Below are 21,555 nucleotides of genomic sequence, written 5' to 3'. Positions count from 1 at the left end.
GGCAGGAGCCCCTCAGCCAGATGTTGGTGACCTGCAGCTGGTAGGGAAGGATGCTGGTCTGTTATGGAGTGAATTGTGACCCTCAAATTCACACACTGAAGCCCTAACCCCTAAGATGACTATTTTGGGGGAGAGGGTCATTCCAGAGGTAATTAGGTTAAAATGAGGTTACGAGGGTGGGCCCTAATCAAATGAGATTGTTGTCCCTGTAAGAGGAGGAAATGCCCTGGCCAGGTGGCTCAGTTGGTTAGAATGTCATCTCCTACATCTCCCAATGGTTGCGGGCTTGATCCCCAGTCAGGGCACATACCTAGGTTGTGGGTTCAATTGGGGCACATACAGGAGGCAACTGATCAGCGTTTCTCTCCTTTCTCTCTCTCTCCCTCTCTCTCCCTCTCTAAAATCAATAAACATATCCTCAGTAGAGGAAAAACAAAAAGAAGAGATTAGAACACAGACACACAGAGGGACAGCCATGTGACAACACAGGAGACAACCATGTCTACACGCCAAGGCCAGAGGCCTCAGGAGGAACCAGCCCAGTGACAACCTGACCTTGACTTTGCAGCCTCCGGGACTGTGAGACAAGGAGTGTCTGGTGTTTGCTTACAATGAGTACTGGAGCCCAGGCAGGAGGAAGGTGGGCAGCCCTGGACCCTTCATGTGGGGGACCCCAGCCTGTTTCACTGTCCTGCCCCGATTCTCTCACAGAGAATCCTGGTCTGTGGCTTTTTTTGTGGCCTGAACTGACCAAGACAGAAGCCCCAGGTCCTGGGCGTCCAGGACCACCAGGCTGTGAGTACCGAGGGACAGGTTACCCCACACTCAGGTTGGCCCTCAAACCCTAACATCTTCATCCTGGCCCCCACAACAGAGAAGTGACTGGAGACACTGCACTGGAAGCCAAACCCCAGAAAGGAGGTGATGCCAGGCCCTGGTCCTGACCTCCAGGCCTGGGAGGTCCCCTCCCCACTGTGGCCCGCAGGAGAGACGAGCTGTGATATATTCCCTGTGGAAAGGGTCCGACACCAGGGCGTGGTCACAGCGGGAACACAAGATGCTGGGACTGGACCTGGTGTGACTCTGGGTTGTGAGACAGTGAACACTCTCATAGGTGCTACAAATAGTCCCTGAACAGGGGACCCCGGAAAGCTCCACCGTTTATAGGGAACAGTGATCTCACCTGGTCCCACACCCTGTTTCTATCACCATCTCCAGTGAAAGGGTCAGCACTCCCGATTCCAGACTCAGGAAGGCGACAGGCGCGGTCAGCCTCTCGGCACACCAGGGGCTGGCCTGGCTTCCGTGGGAGGCCCCTGCTTCCCCGAACTATCTCCCAGACAAACTGCCTGCCCTGGGCCAGCTTCATGGGTGACTGCCCACACAGTTGCAGAATCCACTCACTCCTGGCTTCACTCTCCACGGTAGCCATCTCGAAATTCCTAATTCTGAACTAGGAGCTTGTGTTTTCATTTTGCACAGGGCCCCGCAGATTCCGCAGCCATCCTGCCAGCCCCTGAATCCCTATCTCAGGCCCTGCTTTTGTGACAGGACCCTCTGGCCTTTTCAAGGGGAAGGTTCGTGTAGTCTGTGGTTCGGGGCTGGGGCCCTGCCTGAGCCTCCCAGCCCTTTCCCCCAGGGCCTGGGTCCAGGCCTCATTCTCCGAATACCAGGGGCACTTCCTGTGTCCCCAGGGGTGACCAAGACGCTCTCCATGCCCGCAAAGAGCCAAAGGTAAAGGTAAACAAGTAAACAGATGTATTTAATAAAGTGTGACAAGTGCCACGCAGGTATGGGCTGCTGGCAGGGCTGTGGGCGTCCGGTGCTCCCAGCCGGTCCATGAGGGCACCTGCTCTGGGTCAGCGTTCCTGCCCGTGGCCCTCGGGACTCCCTTGGCAGACATGGCCCTTCCCCCGGCTGGAGAGGACATGCAGGAGGCACAGCTGCCCCCGGGTTTGGAACAAACACGTTTATTGCAGGAAAGGCGTGGCGGGTGCCGGGGCACAGGCTCACCAGGCGAAGAGTGGCTTGCTGTCCTCCTTGGAGAGCTCACACAGGCAGTTGAGCAGCAGCAGCGAGTCGCCCAGGAACTTGGGGGGCACGATGTCGATGACCAGCTTGCGCAGGGCGGCCGGGCTGCTGTGCAGCGGGTTCGCACGCAGGTCGGGCCGCTGCTTCAGGATGCCGTAGGTGTTGATGAGGAACTCGCTGAACACGGGGTGCACGTCACGGTTGTAGCCCAGCTTCTCCAGGCGCCCCATCAGTGCCAGGTAGCGGTGTGTCAGCTCCCGCATCTTCTTCTCGTCCACAGAGCCATCCAGGGACTTGATGGACGTCTGGGGACACAACACGTGGGCGAGTGGGGCCGAGTCACAGGGGCCACAGGACCCACCACGGGAAGCCAGGGTAGGGGCAGGGAGCAGATTTCTATGAAGGAAGCTGCATAGATAGGGAACCAAGCCCAGAGCCGAGCCCCCCACCATAGCGAGTGAGCCGCCCAGTCACCCCTCCAGCAGCCAGTGTCAGGGACAAGAGCAGAGCCCCGTCCCGATGAGGAGGAAGCCAACACGCTCCGTAGCCCCAGGAGCCACTCCTGAGACTGTCCCAGGCCCCAGAGCAGAGGTACTTCTGGCAGGATCTCAGGCCCCCATGGCACGTGGGCCTCGGACACCCCTCGGGCTTGCCCGGCTACAGCTGCATGGCTACCACAGGTGAAAGGGCAGTGGGTCACCCAGTCCCCCATCCCAGGGTGGGGAGGGGACCCCGGAGCAGGGAGGGCACCCCCGTGAGGCAGGGAGGCACACCTGCTTGATCTTCTCAGGGATGTTGGACACAGTAAAGCCGTACAGCCGAGTCACCCCGGGGAAGACGTAGGCCAGGATGCGCCGGTCCAGCTGGAAGGCAATCTCCCCAACAATGCGCCCGTCCTTCTCGGCGCTGGTGAAGCTCTGAATCTCTGTGAGAGAATTGGGGGAGGATGGTGAGACAGGCTGGGGTCCCCCACATGAAGGGTCCAGGGCTGCCCACCTTCCTCCTGCCTGGGCTCCAGTACTCATTGTAAGCAAAGAACTGATTTGAAAGTGGCTTCCTCGGGCTCCTGGTGAAGTCTGTGGGGCCTCTGGCGGGGCTCCCCAAGGGCCCTGGTCTTGATCATGGTGGGTGGTATAGGAAGGAAGGTGGTATAGCCTCAGGAAGGTGGTATAGCACCTTCCTCCAGCCCCCACTGCGAGGGTAAGTACTAATCTAAAGGAAAACTGAATTTTCTGTTACCAAACAAGGGGAAGGACCCTTCCTTCCTCTTTTCCCTTTTCTTAACATGTTCCCTGGAAAACCTGGGATGCTCAGTCCTTGCTTCGTTCCTCCCTTTGATATGGACATACATGTGGAAAAGCCTGTTCTACAGCCCAGGACTGTTTTTCTTGTGTGTCCCCCTCCCCCATCCCCAGGGAGTCTGCCAGCTTTGCCCTGGGTCAAGAGAGACGGCAGCCCTATGACCAGGTGAATACGGATGCCCAGGTCTCCATCGCCTGAGGGCGGGCTACCGGTTGACAGGAGAGCATGTCTGGGACACGTAAAGGGTCCAGTCTGCCTGGCTGGTGAAAAAGGAGGTTCTGTGCATCTCAGCAACCTCGGGGCCTTGCAAGCTGGTTTAATGTTTATTTGATAACAAGACCCCTTTCCCACATCTGTGCAGAGGATGGCTGGGTTGGCAGGCGATTCTGTTTTTAATAGTTTCCCGCATATTACCAGTCACATCTGCCACCCTTCCCCCCCATATCTCCTGTCTCCAGAGCAGCTCCGATGTCACTAGTTGCCATCACACAATGTGGTGCATGTCAGCAGCCTTTAGACGGGCATGCTCTTTGAACATGCCCTGCCGGCGACGACTGACCAGAACTGAGATGCCTGCAAACCTAAAAGACGCAAAGTGAGGAAAGGTGGCCTGAGACTTGGTCAGACACCCGGAGCCCGAAGGCCACACGATGGGGAGTGGGCACTGGCAGCCCCCTCCCTACCTGTGGGCACAGACTCTCCTGGTTCTGCTCATCCATCCCTGTAGGAGATGCTTACAACATGCCCCCTTGTAAAACCCCAGAGCTTTTCCTTCCCAGGGTGTCCAATGGTGCAGCCCCGCTGGGTCAGCCCAGTGGCCAGCAGCAGGTACACAGGCCGGGTGTGGTGCTGTGGACAGCCGGCCCCCAGCCCTGGTACAGACGCCTATGCCCACCAGAGGCTCTGCCCCCAACACCATGCAAAGAGGTCAGCTGGACCCCTGCCCTCACTCGCTCTGTGGCCTTTGGGGTGTTCCTAGGCCACTGCAAGACCAGCCCAAGGGGACTTACTGCACAGGAATCTGTGCGGCCTCAATGGCTGGGTCACAGCTCTGCCTGCGACCTTGGCAGTTGTTCACCCTCCTGTGGCTCCATCCTGTGTCCATGGAACCACTTGTCCCAGGACCCCACCCTGTGACTCTCACACAGGAACAGGGCAGCTGGTAGGCACAGGCGAATCAAGCCCAGGCATCAGCAGCCTCTTCTTTTCTGGACAGGCTGCTGACAGATGGGCCACTGGCTGGCCCTAGGGCCCCTGTCCTGCTCACGGAGCTAAATGGGGAAGCGCACTGGGGACACTTCGGGCCTCGGGGGAGGTGGGCTCTGCAGGTGGGAGTGCAGAAAGGGAGGGGCCACAGGGGGGTGGCTGTCCCAGGAAAAAGGCCCTTCCTGAGCCATAGGACCCAGAGCTACATGAGGGCCGTGGGGTTTGGGCAGAGGGTTGCAAAGTCACAGGATGAGGAAGCAGGAGATGTGGGGGCAGAGGCCAGGTTCCCAGGGCCCAGGAGAAACACTGGGTAAAGGTGTCAAGAAAGTGGTCTTGTGGCCACTCGGGCAGCTGGAGCAGCTCCCGGCAAAGCCTTCAGGCCTCAGAGTCAAGTCAGGGAGGGAGGGTCCTGGTGAGGCTCCACCTGGACCTCCTGAGGTTCCCTCACCCAGCATGGCCCTGCGCTGGAGCTGTCCTTGACCCCATTTACCTTCACAGTGACCCTTCCAGGGCTGCGGGTGCTGCTTACAGCCAAAGGAACTGAGGCCTGGGGCCCACTGCCTCCCCAGTCAGTTACTGGTGTTTACTGAGACATAATTCACATACTGTAAAATTCACTCTTTTAAAGTATGCAATTCAGTGGTTTTCCCAGTATTCTCAGAGTTGTACAACCCTCACCACAATCTATTTCCAAAGCATTTTTATCACCAAAACCCTACACCCCTTAACAGTCACTCACAATTCTACACACACACACACACACACACACACACACGCACCTGCTGTCTGTCCCTGTAAACTTGTCTATTCTGGCCACTTCACATGAATGGGATCACACAGCCTGTGGCCTTTTGTGTCTGGCTTCCATTCAGCACAACGTTCTCCAGGTCCATCCATGCTGTAGTGTGAATCAGAACCTCACTCCTAATCACAGCTGATTAACGTTCCATTGTATGGACGGGGACTTGGGCTGTTCTCACTTTTTGGTTACTATGAGTAATGCTCCTGGGAACATTCACATAAAAATGTTTGCGTGGACCAATGTTCCCTGCTTATTTGGTGCACACCCGGAACGGAACTGCTGGGGCTCACGGAAGCCGCACCTGTAACTTTCAGAGGAACTGCCGGACTATTATGCACAATAGGCGCGGTTTCTCCGCATCCTCTGCCACAGCTTTCACTGTCCATCTTTTTTATCCTAGCCATCTATGTGGACACGAAGTGGCATTTCACTGGTCACTAATGATATGGAGCATCTTTTCATGTGCTTATTGGCCATTTGTGTATCTTCTTTGGGGAAATGTCTCTGAAAGTTCTTTGACCACTTTTTTGACAGTCATGTTCTTATTTCACTGTAGGTGAGCCTGAGCAGCTTGGGCTTGGCTCTGCCCTGGGCTACTGGCTCCAGACCTTTATACTTTCAGAACCTGCAGGAAGGTCCCTGCATGCTGGATAAAGCCACTCACCACAGAAATGGACATTAAAAAAAAAAGTCCAGGTGGGCACTTGGCTGTCAGCCAGGGGAGGTCATTGTAGCCATAGAGGCTGGCCCTCTCCATTTTCTACTTGGAGTTGGGGAGGGTACCGAGGTCACTCATACTGCAGGGGGGAGAGGAAGGGCACAGCCCCCAGCTTCTTCCAGCCATTCGGCAAGGTCAGCTCCACCAAGCTCATGTGTTCCAACACCTCGGGCCACACCTGGCCCAGCAGCCCATGGGCTACGCACACGGCTCTGCCCACAGGTAGTCCAGGGACTGTCACCTCTGCCCTGGCTCCAGGGTGTCTCTCTGGGTTTCCAGGTCAGCCTTCCCATGTTCCAGTGCATAGGAGGTGGACACTGTGGGGCCAGGTAGGTTTCCTCCCTTTTGGATGAGCACACAGCCCAAACCAAGTTCCTGGGCCATGAAGGGACTGAACAGAAAGCCTCAAGAGTTTAGGCCCACGATGTCATCAATCTTGCTGCCATGGGTCTTCTTCTGGTGGCTCACCAGTGGGCTGATGGAAGCACAAAGGAGCCGGGGCCCCTCAGGAGGGGCGAGGTGTCCCTGGACAGCACGCCTGGGATGGCAAGTCCGGAAGCTGCAGATGCGCTGCCCAACCAGCTGCAGCTGGGGGTCCGCCACTGCTGCATCCTCCTGTGCCCAGGAGCTGGCTGGCTCCCTTCACCCATTTTTAATTAGACTGTTGTCTTTTTACTCTTTAGTTGCTAAAGTCCTTAGACAATCTGGGTAGTATTCCCTTGTCAGATACATGATTTACAAATAATTTCTCCCATTCTGTGGGAGAAATTTTACTGTCTTAAAATGTGTTCCTTTGAAACACCAAAGTTTTTTTTTTTTTAAATGAAGTCCAGTGTATATGCTTCTTCTTTTGTTGTTCATGCTTTTGTTGTCATATCTAAGAATGTATTGCCATATTCGGGGTCATAAGATTCATCTCTGTTTTAAGAGTTTTATGGGTTTAGCTCTGTCTTTTAAGTCCTTGAACACTTTAATTTTCATTTGTGGATGTGGACAGCCACTTGTCCCAGCACCATTTGGAGAAAGGACCACCTCTCTCCATCGAATTGTGCTGGTACCCTCGTCAAACATCAAGCCTCTAAATGCACAGGTTTATTTCTGGACCCTCAACTCTATCCATGGGTCTGTATAAGTACCCTTATGACTACCACACTGTCTTGCTTACTGTAACTGTACAGCAAATTTTGAAACTGGTGTGTGTGAGTCCTCCCATTGTGCTCTCCTTTTTTGAAATTGTTTTGCCTATTCTGGGCCCCTTGCATTTCCATAGGAATCTGAGGTCAAGCTCATTCACTTCTGCAAAAAAGCCAGCTGGGATTTTGGGAGGGATTGCACTGAAATGTGTGGATCAGTTTGAGAAGGTTTTTCCTCTTAATGATACTGTCTTCCAAGCCATGAACATAAGGTGTCTTCCTGTTTATTTAGTTCTTCTTTATTTTCTTTCCACGATGTTTTGTGGTTTTCAGTGTGCCCCTTCCCTAGTCACATTGCAAGGCTGCAGAAGTCACCAAGGAATTAAAGCCGAGAACCAGACCCCCGCACAGAAGTAGGTTAGGACGGATGAGGGATACAATACCCCCTTCTCTATCAAAACACCCCTCTTATCAGGAATTGATCGCTCTCCCTATCGCCCCCTCTCTCTAAAGCATAAATTAGGTGGAAGAAACAAGCTGCCCCTGAGATATTCCAGAAACCATGGGTAGTCCAACCTCGGCCTTCCAGGATCTAGCCCAAAACCTATTCTTCGAAGAAAACATGACAATAGAAGGACTTCTGCCAAGATGGAGGCATAGGTGGAAACACTGTGCCTTCTCCCACAACCAAGTTTGAATACAACTAAGGTTTGGAGAACAAAGACACAGCCAAAGGACAGAAAATTGAATTATACGGAAGTCCAACTACATCTAACCATTCAACGGGGACGGTAAGAGGGGCGGAGCCAGCAGTGAGCAGGGTCAGGCACGACAGATCCCCCGACCTAGGCGCGCAAGCAGTTGGGGTGCGGGGCAGACTGCCCGAGGTCGCACATTCGCGCACAGTGAGATGGACCACGCAGGCCCAGGGGGCGAGGGCTGATGGCAGTGGCACACTCGCGTGCAGTGGGATGAAATGTGTGGGCCCGGTGACGGTGGCAGCTGTGGCACCAGTGGGGGCCATGGCGGCAGGCAGCAGACGGGACGCCATTGTTCCTCTTTGACCCCGCCCCCACATGCAGCGTCACAACCCAGCGACTTAGTTGCCCTGTGCTAGTGAACACCTTAGGGCTCCGATCCTGCTACAGAATAGGTACGAACAGCCCAAAAGATGGCGCAAGAAGAACTCAAAGTCCCAGAGCCAATAACTCTAAGCGACCAACAGATTGCCAGCCTCTCAGAAGCACAATTCAAGACACTATTTATCAGGATGCTCACAGAACTGGTAAATTATAGTCACAAATTAGAGGAACATAGTCACAAATTAGAGGAACATATGAAGGCTAAACTAATTGAAATGAAGGGAGATGTCCAGGAAACCAATAGCGATGGAAAGGAAACTGAGTCTCAAATCAATGGAATGGACCAGAAGGAAGAACAAAACATCCCACCAGAAAGGAATGAAGAAATGAGAATTCAAAAAAATGAGGACAGGCTTAGGAACCTCCAGGACATCTTTAAACGTTCCAACATCCGGATTCTAGGGGTACCAGAAGAGGGAAAGAAACAGCCAGGAGTGGAAAACGTATTTGAACAAATAATAAAGGAGAACTTCCCCAGTCTGGCAAAGGAAATAGACTTCCAGGAAATCCAGGAAGCTCAGAGAGTCCCAAAGAAGTTGGACCCAAGAAGGAACACACCAAGGCACATCATAATTACATTAGCCAAGATTAAAATGAAGGAGAGAATCCTAGAAGCAGCAAGAGATAAGGGGACAGTCACCTACAAAGGAGTACCCATCAGACTGTCAGCGGATTTCTCAAAAGAGACCTTCCAGGCAAGAAGGGTCTGGAAAGAAGTATTCCAAGTCACGAAATCCAAAGACCTACAGCCAAGATTGCTTTATCCAGCAAAACTTTCATTTAGAATGGAAGGACAGATAAAGTGCTTCTCAGATAAGGTCAAGTTCAAGGAGTTCATTATCACCAAGCCCTTATTATATGAAATGCTAAAGGGACTTATCTAAGAAAAAGAAGATGAAAAATATTAACAGTGAAAGGACAGCAAACTCACAGTTATTAACAACCACACCTAAAACAAAAGCAAACCAAGAGGACAGCTAGATCAGGAGTGGAACCATAGAAATGAAGAACACATGGAGGGTTAGCAACATGGAGGGAGTGGGAGGAGGAGAAGGGGGAGAAGGCACAGAAAATAGCATAGAGGGTAGGTAGAAAATAGATAAGGGGAGGGCAAGAATAGTGGGGGAAATATAGAATCTAAAGAAATTGAGACACGTGGTTATAAACTAAGGGGGGGAGAATGGTGGGGGAGGGAGTGTGCGGGTGGAGGGGAATGAAGGGGGGGGAATAGAACAACTGTAATGGTATAATCAGTAAAATATATTTAAAAAAAGAAAACATGACAATAAAATTGATTAACCTCCTTTACTACAGAAAAAAAGAAGACAAAAAATTACCACCATCAGAAATCAGAGATGGCATCACCACAGATCCTACAGGTGTTACAAAGGACAGTAACAGAATACTAGGAATAACTTTATGCCAATAAATTCGACAACTTAAATGAAATGAACCAATTCATTAAAAGACACAAAAGCTTACTTTTGTACTTGAACTACCAAAGCTTATGTTTAAAAAAAACAGATAATTTGAACAGCCTTGTATGAACTAAGGAAATTGAATGTGTGGAGGGGAAGTATTCCTACAGAGAAAATTCAAGGCTTAGAAAGTTTTACCAAACATATAAAAATAAATAATACCAATTTTATACAAACTTTTCTAGCTAATTAAAGAAGATTTAACACTTTCTACCTCATTCATTAAGGCCAACATTAACCTCATATCAAAACTAGAAAATGACATTATAAGAAAACTATAGCCTTGTCTGATGTAGCTCAGTGGATTGAGCTCCAGCCTGTGAACCAAAGGATCACTGGCTCAATTCTAAGTCAAGGTATATGCCTGGGTCGAGGGGCCAGGTCCCCAGCTGGGGGTGCACAAGAGGCAACCACACATCAGTTGCCTTCCCCTCTTTCTCCCTCCCTTCCCCTCTCTATCAAAATAAATAAATAAAATCTTTTTAAAAAAGAAAATAAAACTATAGACCAATATCCCCCACAGAGAGCAAAAATTCTTAAGAAGAATTTAGCAAATTGAATCCAGCAATACAGAAAAGTATAATACATCATGACCAAGTGGGATTTGTCTCAGGAATGCAAAGGTGGTTTTAAAATTCATCGTTGTAATTTACTGTATCAACAAACTACAAATGAAAACCAAATGCTCATCTCAACAGATGCAGAAAAAAAGCCCAACAAAGTCCAACATCCGTTTATGATAACTAGGCAAACTGAAAAATAAAGGGCAGATTTTCAGCCTGGTGAAGGCATATACAAGAACCTTAGCTCACATCATACTAAATGGTAACAAACTGCATGCTCTCCCCCTAAATCAAGAAAAGAAAAACCGCCCACTGTTACAATTTCTATTCAACGTTATTCCAGGGGTTCTAGCCAATCCATTAAGACGGGGTTTGGCGGGGGGAGCACACTGATTAGAAATGAAAAAATAACCTTGTCTTTATTCACAATCACCATCATCATCCATCCTGAGGAATCTATGGTAAAGCTGCCAGACCCCTGAGTTCCGTAAAGTTTCAGGATGCAGAGTTGCATTTGTAGGGGAAACAGAACCAGAACGAATATGTGTGTGCACGTGTGTGTGTTTCTTATAGACAACAGAGGCTCACGTGACTATGGAGACTGACAAGTGCCAAGATCTGAAGGGTGAGTCAGTAAGCTGGTGGCCCAGGAGGACTGATGAATACAGCTCCAGCCCGAGTTCAGAGGTCTGAGAACCAAGCCAACCAATGGCGTGGCTCCAGTCCAGAGCAGCAGGCGAGAGACCCAGGATGTTTCCGGTGGAGTCCAAAGGCAGGGAGGAGTCTCTCTTCCTTGGGAGGGGTCAGCGTTCTTGTCCTATTTGGGCTTTCAACTGATTGGATAAGGGCCACCCACATTAAGGAGAGCAATCTGCTTTACTCAGTATGTGTTAGAATCAACATAGACACAGAAAAATAGAATGAACTGAAGAATCAAGAAATAGACTCAATACATATATGGACCATTGATTTTTGACAAAAAAAAAGTCAAGTCAATTCAATGGGGAAAAGACAAGCTCTTTAAATACTGGAAGAAGTGGGTGTCTAATGCAAACCTCATACCAGATCCAAAAATTAGCTTAAAATTGACCGGGAATCTGAGTGTAAAACCTAAAACTATACACTTTCTAGAAGAACATATCAAGAGAGAATACTTATGATCTTGAGTTTGGCAAAGACTTCTTAAACAGGACACAGAAAGCATGAAGTATATGAAAGAAAAAGTCAATAAACCAGACTTCATAAAATTAAGTTGTTTTGCTCTTCAAAAGACAGTTATAAAAATGGAAAAGTCACCAACAGGGGGACCATATTTGCAACACATATACCCAGAAAAGAACATGTATCCAGACTATATGAAGAACTCTTACAGCACAATGGTAAAAAAAAGTAACTCAACCCTGACTGCTGTAGCTCAGTGGATTGAATGTGGGCCTGCAAACTAAAGGATCGCGGTTCGATTCCCAATCAGGGCACATGCCTGGGTTGCAGGCCAGTCCCCAGCAGGGGACTCACGAGAGGCAACCATACATGGATATTTCTCTCCCTCTCTCCTTCCCTTCCCCTCTAAATAAAAATAAATAAGATCTTTAAAAATAATAAAAAAGAAAACTAACTCAATTTTTTTTTAAATGGGCAAATCATTTGAACAGATACAGCAGCCCTTGACCCTGGTCTCCCAGCCACACCCTCTCTCTGTGCTGGATGGATGGAGAAGCTGCGCCCAACTGTCCGCCCAGAGCTTCCCTACCCAACTGCCGGTTACTGCACCAAGCACCCACCTGGTACCCCCCCCCTACTGTACCATTAAGGTAGTAGCTCCTCCTGGTCCTGTCCCCTGAGGGCAGGCTGCTCTCTGAGAAGCACACCTTCTTGGGCCGCACCATCTCCCTGGGCTCCAGCAGGGTCTTGTCCACCAGGGGGTCCTGCAGTGGGCTCAAGAGTGGGCAGAGCTTCCTGTCCGTGCTGCGAGTTGTGTGCAGCTCCGGGGTGCTGAGGAAAGCCTTGAAGGGCACCTGGGAGGTCACTGCGCAGCCTGGGGAAGCATCATCCTCATTGGAGAGGGGGACGTGCGAGCAGAGCAGATCCTCTAGGGAGGGTGTCTGCAGCTGGGAGGGCACATCAGGAACGCTGGTGAACCTTCCAACATCTGGAACTGAAACAGGGAGCAAAGGGAGGAGAGGTCAGGCTGATGTTCCTAAAACATCCCCAGGAGTGTTTAAGAACACTCGCCTGCCCCACCCCAAGCTGTGAGACCTGCTCCCACTCCCCATCTTCAGAGCCCTCCCCTCTGGAGAGGGTGAAGGATGTAGGTGCAATGACTGTGGGCCCCAGCCCTGTCCAAGGGAGCCACCAGCCTCAAGTTTATTGGCATGGTGAGCAAGTGTACCTTCGAGCTTCTACCCACCTGTGCATTCACACCCAATACAGAGTGACTTTTACTGCCTTTTAAATTTTACATAAATGGTATCAACCTATGCCTGTTTTATCCTGCAACGTACCTTTTGCTGAAGCATTATGCTTGTTCATATCTATCTATGTTGAGCCACTTGGTAGCTACCTGGTTCATCGCACCACTTTCTGCGCATGTGCGTATGTACACACACGGGCACGGTGGCTTTTTTTACCAAGTGCCCTACTGCATGTGGGGCTGTTTCCAGCTTTTCTTGTAAAAGCAAAGCTGTGATGAGTGTCCCTTGACCCCCGCTCCTCGCTCCCAGAGTGCTTCTGTTGTCTCCAGCGGGGCTCAGGTGTACGCATTTAACTTTGTTTTCTACAACCGCAGTGGCGGTTCTGCGTGCACCAGCAGCATCTGACCCCCACCCCCATCACTCCTTGGTATGTGCAGGCCAAGCTGATGATGACACATAGCTTTTCCCTAATCCCTAGGGAACGTCTCATGTATCCGTGGGCTTGTCAGGGTTCCAGTCTGTATATTGTCTGTGTCTCTTCTTTGCTCAATTTTTTTGGTTGGGTAGTCATTTTTAATTATTGGTAGCATTCCTTTTGTATTCTGCATCCTAATTTCTTGTTCATAAAATGTCTTCTTCCAGTGGGTGCCTTGGTGACATTTTAACCCTTTTTACGGTGACTCTTATCATACAGAACCTATCGATCCTTTTGTGACTTATAAAATGCATTTCTACTCCTGTGTCACATTTTTCTCCTAGTAATAAAGCAAATGTATATATATATTTTTAAAATAGTTTAAGAGCTATATTACAAAATTAAATCCTAAATGTGGCTACTCAGAGACCAACTAATCTATCCCCAGCAATGTTTTCCCCAAAAAACATGTTCTACAGAAGGACAGTGATCAGTAGGAGTCCTGCCTCCAGTCTGCCCCACAGCCAGCACCACTAATCCCAGCTGCTGCCTCAGGGCCTCTGCCTCTCCCGCCCCAGTCAGCTGCATGGCCCCGAAACTGCCGATGGACATCTTCCAGGAACTGACCAGCATGAGACATCGAACCCCCTCAGTCCTGAGTTCTTCCCCAGAGGAGAGAGGAGCCCTGTGCTCGGAAAGGGGGTTCCGCCCCAGTGGTGGGAACCTGAGGAAGAGTGACATCTGTGACCAGCTTTAAAGGGACTTTTGTTGTGGTCAGATGAGTTTGGGCTTTGCTTTAGCTTCTATTTAGTACATTGTAATCCACCCCTGTTATTTCCAAGACTTCAATAAATTTCTTTTCAACATTTTTTAAAATTTAACCATCTGTCAAGTCCAAAATGCAGGTACAATTTTAAGCCACAGTACAATAAAACTATAAAGGAATAACAAGAGTCAACAGAAAATTCTGTCCCCTCAAAATTAAAAAGATTCTCCTGAGTAACAATCACATCAAAAATAAAAAATAAAAATAATGGGGAGTACTGGGGGGTGGGTAGGGCTGAGACTATAAGGCAGAAAACTGTACTTGAACAAGAATTAAATTAAAAATAATAATAAAATAAAATTAAAATTAATAAATAAATAAATAAACAATTCCTCTCCTAAAAAATAATAATAAAAATAAAAATAACAAAACACTATTATTGAGAAATAATGAAAATCAGAACACTCTAGTAAGACAGCAATACATTTAAAACAATATTTGGCATGAGTAACATAAGTGCTTTAACTACTTTTTAAAAATCCCCCCCCAAAATTAAACACTCAAATCAGGATGTGGGAGTAACTCTTAAGAAAAGCAAAAGCTAAAAAATAATAAAAATGACAGTAGAAATAAATTGGAAACAGCTCTGTGGAAAGTCCAATAAGATAGCCAAACCGTGGACAGCTACTTTAGAGAAATAGAAGGGATGCAGGAATAAAACTGGAAATGAGAAAAGTGATGTAAGAATGACTAGGGAGTAAATGTTTAAATTACAAAAGATTACATGCAATTACATATTAACTGAAAATTTTGACAAAAGAAGAAATACTCTGGGAAATTATTTTTAAATGACTCAATAAACAGAAAACCTAAATGAACCAATAAGGAAAGAAGAAAAATCTAGAAGTTATAAAATAATTATGCTCTAAGGCAGCGACTTTCAACAGGTGCGCTGCAAGAATTTTCAAAGCAGGCAACACCTTGACTCTTAAGTCGGGGTCACTGACGTTTTTCACCTCAGACTGTCAAATGAAAAATGACGACAGTCAATACAACAGTAGCCATCCAGTGTGAAGGAGTCAAAGTTATCTTTTTTTTTTTTGCATCGTGCTTGAAAACCCAAGTAAAGGGAACCACAGCCCGACAGGAGCCCGGGCACGCCCTGCGCCCGGAGCAGGCTTGGCTGCTTTTCAGTGCTGGGCGTTGGGAAGGTGCCGGAAGGCGGCACCTGCTCCTCCGCGGGCAAAGTGCAGAGGCCACAGCCTTCGGAGAATATTTGTCAGCGTCCGTGTCAACATTTCAACCGCTTGCGCCCTTTGACCCAGGGATTTCCAGGGCAGTCACCCCTGCAGCAGGTCACAGAGGCACGCATCACGCTGTTCGAGGTCACAGGGTGCAGGAAGGACGCGGCCTGTCATGGCGCTGGGCTGAGGGACAATGAACCTCACATTGACAGTCTGCTCTTCTGCATTTAGATCTGCAGAAGAGCCCAGTGGGCGACGGTAGGGAGACGGATGGTGGAGGGAAAGTCAAAGTGAGAGCAAAAAGATGCCTAGACATACACATCGAAAACCTCAGAGAGAAAGCCAAGCAAACGTTGGCAGAAGCTGCCTTTGGGGGCGGGGCCAGGAGCACGACACAGCCTTCTATGTGTGTCCTCTCGGGTATGTATAGTGTTGAATAAGAAAAATGAGTTTTTAAAGCACATCCTTTTGAAGGCGGAGGCGGAGAGCTGCGGCTGTGAGGTTCCCTCTGTGCAGGAACTCTCGCTCGTGCCCCAGTCCCCAGGGCCCAGGCTGCTCCTCCAGAAGCTGAGGGTCGGGTGGGGCTGGACTCAGCAGCCAGAGTCCCTGCTGTGGGGATGACCCAGACCAGAGCTGACGCCCCTCCCTGGGGGTAGCAGGGCCCGCGGGGACTTGGCCCATGCCCTGCCCTGGGCTCCCGGACCTCTCCGTGGAAGCTTGGTGGCCTCAGCTGACCAGTGGATGGAGCTCCTCTTCAGGCTGACAGCCAACAAGACCTGGACTTGCCCAGGGGCAGGGGTGCTGGCTGTGACCCAGGAGACTCAGCTCTGACTTAGATGCTGACAAGGGTCCTTCTAGGAACAGCCCAGCCTAATTGATGGTTTGCACCCTCCCAAAGCCTACCTTCCATCCAGGCAAGGCACAGGGCCAGGGAGCACACCACAGCACCTGCCCACTGCCTACCACACTGCTGGCCTGGGCCCTGAGGGCCGGCTCAGCCTGACTCAAGTCTCAGGATGGAGGACAATGAAGCCCCACGAGGTGCATGGACTTGGCAGCTGTCACAGGCCAGTGGGGCTTATGGACAAGTCCTTTGGCAGCTGCACATTAGTCTTTCCTAGTAGCCTGAGAAGGCAGCATTGATCCTCACCAGGTTGTCATACCCAGGACACAACACTGGGAGGCCAGTCCCGCCTCAGCAAGCACCAGCGACAAGCATGTGCCTTAGCCACTGGGGGGGGGGGGGGGGGGGGGGGNGGGCGGAGTTCAGAACAGGGGGCTACAGCTGGCTGGGGCCTGGGGGCTCAGGGTTTCTTCAGCTTCCTTCCTGGTACATCCCTCTATTCCTGCCTTCCCCACCTCCAACCCCTGAGGACCCCATGCTTAACCCAGCTCCTTCTTTAAGGTCCCCTTTGAAGCGCCAAGGTGTTCAGATGTCATGAAAGATCCATGCAGCCAAGGGCTTCAGGCCCATGAGCTCCATGCAGCCACCACAGTCAGGAGGCAGACACCTTCATACATACTGACCTTGTTCAGGGGCAGTGGCAGGTGCTCAGATGGACTCTGGGAAGTGACCACACCCAATGCAGAGCCCAGCAGCCAGTCCCTGCAGCATCCCACTGGGGGGCTGGCATCCCGCCAGAGGGGTTCACCCTGTGATGGCAGGTCCGAAGGGCAGCAAAGAGGCTGTCCAATCCAGCAGGGCAATCCAGCAGGGCAATCCCGCAGGCTGGGTGCATGCTCCGCCCCAGCATGGCCAGGCAGTTGAACGGCTCATTCCCAAGAGCTCGCAGGGTCACAGGGTCTATGTCCAAACCACTCATGCCCATCAGCCATGCCCCAAGTCATACTTTCCATGTATGACGGAATTTTTTTTCACAAAAATGGGTAAATCAGAACCAACTACTTTTGCAGCAAGCGATCGAAGCCTATTTCTTTCTGTGAAAAGTCAGAGTATTGGAGGGGATGCTATGTAATAAGCTGATTACAGCTCTGAGCTCACTTCTTCCCAGGGACTTGCACCCACCCCACCACTCCTCCTTCCTTGCATGGTCGCTTCCTGCCCTGGGTGCTGGGCTCCACCACAGGACTCCTTTGGCCGATGGCACGTGAGCAGGGGAGAGAGATACAGCGGAGGATCAAAGCTGGCATGGCTGGCGAACCTCCCCCTGCTATGAGATGCCCAAGCCCTGGGGAGCTCTCCAGCCCCAGCAGAGGGATGCGTGCAGCAGAGCAGGGTGCCAGCCTGGCTGGGCTAACCCCAGAGGACATACAGGACCAGAGAGCACACGCACCCTGTTTTAAACCCCTGTGGCAGCGCTCACGTGCTTGTCACTGACTGACATACTTCCCAGCTCCAGTGGCTAAGCCACCACACCCCTTTGTCCAGGTGTGGACTGATGGGCTCAGCGAGGAGAAGGGCCTCACCTGAGGACACTCAGCAGAATGAGCACCAGGGACCTGAGGGAAGGAAGGGTGGCCAGGACCACCTGCAGGAGCAGCCCCCTGTCCCGGGCCAGCCTGGGCCCTCACCTGCAGTCCCAGGGGAGCAGTCCTCGGGGTAGGCCGGCGCCTTGGGGAAGAGAATGTCCCGGCTGCCGCGGCCACAGCTCTCCTGGCAGCTCTCACTGAGCAGGCGCTTCAGCATCTGGTTCTCCTTGAGGAGCCGTACCTGCTTCTTTAGGTCAGCGTTCTCACTCATGAGCCTGCTCATCAGCTCGTTTCCTTCAGCCATGGCCACGGCTTCCTGCTCACGTGTGGGCCTTGGGCCCCATGGGGATGGAAATCCAGAGCCACGGATGCCCCAGAAACGGTCCAGACCAGAGTTCCACGATGGCCCCACCTTCCGCAGCCTTGTGATGTCACCTTAAAGAGGCAGCGCCTTGCCCACCCCCTATCCACAGACTGCACTGTGCCCAGACCAGGGCTCACACAGGAGACACCTCACACCACGGGGAAACGAGGGAGGTGGGGCCAAGCAAAGTCTAGGTGGGGGACCCAAGATGCTCATGGGGAGGCCAGCTTGGCCAAGGGAACATACAGAACCAGGCCTGAGACAAGACAGTTCTGGCACCTTCTAGGAACAGCCAGAATATTAGGCTGAGGGTTGTCGAGCCATCCACACCATGAGACTCCGCAGGCCCAGGGGGGACACTGCCTTCACTCTGAGTAACTGGTGGGGCCGCCCGCAACCCCTGCGACCCGACCTTCCACCGCCTTCAGCCCAGCCATTTCCGAACTCCAGGCGCAGCCAGGCTCTAGGAGGCTGGCCAGTCAGCCCAAACCCAGGCAGGTGTCTGGCGCCCCTGGGACATACTCGCAAGGGAGGGAGAGGCAGTGAGGGCAGAGGAAGCCAAGCTGAGAGCCCCATGAAGGTCCCAGCCTCAGAAGCCCCAACGGCTCCAAAGGACTGGCAGTTGGAGGCCGCCTGCTGAGCACTCTGCCCTGGTGGAAAGAGCCCAGGCGGCACATCCATGTCCCTAACAAACAGTGCCGAGGGTCTGAACACTGACCGTTACTGGCCCTAACTGCAGACCCCCCATTGGAGCACGGTTGCCATTTGGACCAATCCCAGGCAGCCCTGTGGCTCGCTGCCAGAGCCAGAACCAGACTGCAGCCCACACGGTCTCCATGAAGCGCCCCCATGGGACCACCCCAGGAAGCCCTTCTGGTAACTGCTCATCAGGTACCTGAGCTCTGTGCTATTTCCTGGCTCCAAAGGTCTTGGTCCTGCTTTTCCAAAGCCACGAGGCAACAGACGGGCCACCCCCTGACCCTCTGGAGAAGGAACACATCCCCAAAAGGGAACCAGCGTGTCCTCCATCCCTTTAGCCCCAGTGCTGGGCCCCTGGTTCAACATCAAAGCACCCTGGGAGCAAGGTGTCTCCAGGCCTTTGTTCCCCATGCTGCCCAGTGTCTGTCATGCCACTTCAGGGAAATGTAAGCCAGAGTCAGGCCTTGACGGAAGGAGGACTTCGAAGTCCTGAAGGTCCCCTACTCTTCTCGCACCCCCCCCCCCCACAGACTAGTGTCTGGACCCACAGGCCCTCACATCAGAGGGCAGAACCCCCTGAGGAAGGGTGTGGGGGCTTCCAGGGCCCAAAGCAGATGCTCTCAGGCCCCTCCATGGGCTCCTCCCATTGCATTCAAATCCCACTTCTTTCCCAGAGCAAGAAAACCTGCTCAGTGCCACCGGGGGTGTCCAATCTTGTGGCGTCTCTGGGCCACACTGGAAGAAAAGTTGTCTTGGGCCGCGCATGAAAAACACAAACACTAATGAAAACTGATGAGCAAAACAAAGGCTTAAAGTAAATCTATGATTTTGCGTTGGGCCACATTCATAGCCATCCTGGGCTGCGTGCGGCCTGCAGGCCGTGCGTGGGTTGGACACGCCCTACCAGCTCCTTCAGCCTCGAGCCTCTATCAACGTTCTGCGTGATCTGGTCGCAATGCGTTTAACACAGTTCTGGACTCAACGTGCTATTCCTTTAAGTGTTTTCTGTCGTGAGGGAAACTGCACCGTGTCTCCTTTTCCCGTGACATCCTGGTCTGGCTTGGCGGTCGAGGTCACAGTGACCTGAGGAGGGGCAGAGCGTTCCCTCCTCCATTTTCCAGTATTTGTGTTAGTTTCTTTCTTTCTTAAATGTCAGATAAAATTCATGAGTGAAGCCATCTGGGCCTGGAGTTTTCTTTTGGGAAAGTTTTTAATTTATAATGCAATCTGCGAAACAGACATAGTTATTTCAATTTTCCATTTCTTTTCCCGTCCATCTAGGCAGCAGCGGTCTGTGAAGGAACCTGCCTCATCTACACCGTGGAGCGACGGCATTCAGCAGTTCATGACATCACCTTATCCCCTCGGCAGTCTGAGGACAGAGAGACGCAGCCAAGGCAGAAACCACGAAGGGAAAGTGGAGAAGTGGCCTTGGCAGGTCTTTGCAGCAGCATATACGTCAAACAGGGCAAGTGGGAACAATGTGACCCCGAAGGAAGGGGACAGGCTCAGTGGAACAGGCTGGATGGTTAGCTCAGCGTGATACAATCGCCCACTTTGAGTATCTGTCCAATTCTCTCCACCTTTTGCTTCATGCCCTTTAAAACGGTTATTAGGTGCATGTACATTCAGGACTGTTCCTTCGTCTTGATGAACTGACGCCCCTATCAGTATTAATAGTTTATTTCTGGTCCCATTCATTTTCCTGAAATCGACTTTGGTGTTAATATATAGCACTTCTGCTTGCTTAGGATTAGTGTCTTTGTTATATATTTTCTTGAACTTTTACTTGTACCCTGTATTTTATACTTAACCTCTCTTATGTACAACATATATGGGAAATGCTTTTTCATTGTCAGTGTGACCATCTCTGCCTTTCAGAGTGCTTAGTCCTTTACAGTAAATACAATTATTTAAACAGTTGGTACATTAGTATTCTAGGGCTTCCATAACAAAACACCCCAGACTGTGGGCTTACACAGCCTAAGTTTATTTTCTCACAGTTCTGGAAGCTCCAAGAACTGTTTGTCCAAGATCAAGATGTGGGCAGGGCTGGTTTCCCCGGAGGCCCCTCCCCTTGGCTGGAAGACAGCTGCTCCCCCCACCGCCCCCCCACCGCCCCCCTGTGCGCTCTGGTGACCATCCCTCCTCGCCTGTGAGCTCCTGATGTGCCTCTCTCACGAAGACACCAGTCCTGTTGGATGAGGGCCCCACCCTTACGGCCTCACTTAATCTTAATTATCTCCTTAAAAGCCCTCTTCATTTAGTTCCATACCAATTTGGGGGACACGGTTCTGCCCATGAGTTGGGTTGAACTCCGTTATCTTAATCGTTTTCTGTTTGTCCCATCTGTTCTTGCCTCTTTTTCCTGTCTTCCCTTTGAGCATTCTAGCTCCTTCTTGTGGTGGCGGTTTGCTCCGGGGTTTACAAGAGGTTTTTTGTCCTTATCACAGTCTACCGTAAAGAACATGCTGCTGCCGAACACACCACTTCTACGAAAGTTAGGACCCCCCACGGCAGCACGAACCCGTGCTCTCCATCACCCTTCCCATATTGGAGTCCCACCTTCCACTTCTCCATACCTGAAAAACGCCATTATCACCTTCACTTCTGAAACCTAATTATATATAAGGGAAAAACTTTAAATAACGGGGGGCAGCTTCTGTACTTCCCAGACTTGCCCTTTCTGGTGCTCTTTATTCCTTGGTGAGGACCAGTTTCCATCTCATCACTGTCCTCCAGCCCAAACAACTTACATCTCTTCTAGGGTGAGGAGGCCGGAGAGGTCCTTCAGCTCTGGTTTGTTTTTGTTTTCTCCGAATATGGAATTTTAAGGTGACCAGTTGTTTTC

General features: G+C 51.1%; 1 protein-coding gene and 1 pseudogene across 1 annotated transcript; both read right to left on the bottom strand.

Moving 5' to 3' along the window:
• Positions 1–1,846: 1,846 nt before the first annotated feature.
• SPATC1L (spermatogenesis and centriole associated 1 like) lies at positions 1,847–18,010 on the bottom strand. Its single transcript, XM_037065170.1, has 4 exons — positions 17,744–18,010; positions 12,180–12,530; positions 2,805–2,956; positions 1,847–2,336 (listed from the first exon to the last, which is right to left on the bottom strand). The coding sequence occupies exons 1-4, from the start codon at positions 17,943–17,945 to the stop codon at positions 2,010–2,012; spliced, it is 1,032 nt and encodes a 343-aa protein (XP_036921065.1). The 5' UTR covers positions 17,946–18,010; the 3' UTR covers positions 1,847–2,009.
• Positions 6,130–11,686, bottom strand: LOC119000333 (adenine phosphoribosyltransferase-like; annotated as a pseudogene).
• Positions 18,011–21,555: the final 3,545 nt, after the last annotated feature.

Source organism: Sturnira hondurensis, unplaced genomic scaffold (genome assembly GCF_014824575.4).
Source record: "Sturnira hondurensis isolate 20B ecotype Veracruz unplaced genomic scaffold, ASM1482457v3 Scaffold0015596, whole genome shotgun sequence".
Taxonomy (NCBI): Eukaryota; Metazoa; Chordata; class Mammalia; order Chiroptera; family Phyllostomidae; genus Sturnira; species Sturnira hondurensis.
The sequence above is the reverse complement of the archived record's forward strand: the minus strand, read 5'-3'. Positions and strand labels throughout refer to the sequence as shown.

What these genes read in the sequence shown, in the direction of transcription:
- SPATC1L (XM_037065170.1), bottom strand. Translation starts at nt 17,945, where the DNA reads ATGGCTGAAGGAAACGAGCTGATGAGCAGGCTCATGAGTGAGAACGCT. An exon ending in CTGCTCCCCTGGGACTGCAG is followed by an intron (nt 12,531 to 17,743) that starts GTGAGGGCCCAG and finishes TCCCTGTTTCAG; the next exon opens with TTCCAGATGTTGGAAGGTTC. An exon ending in GAGGAGCTACTACCTTAATG is followed by an intron (nt 2,957 to 12,179) that starts GTACAGTAGGGG and finishes ATTCTCTCACAG; the next exon opens with AGATTCAGAGCTTCACCAGC.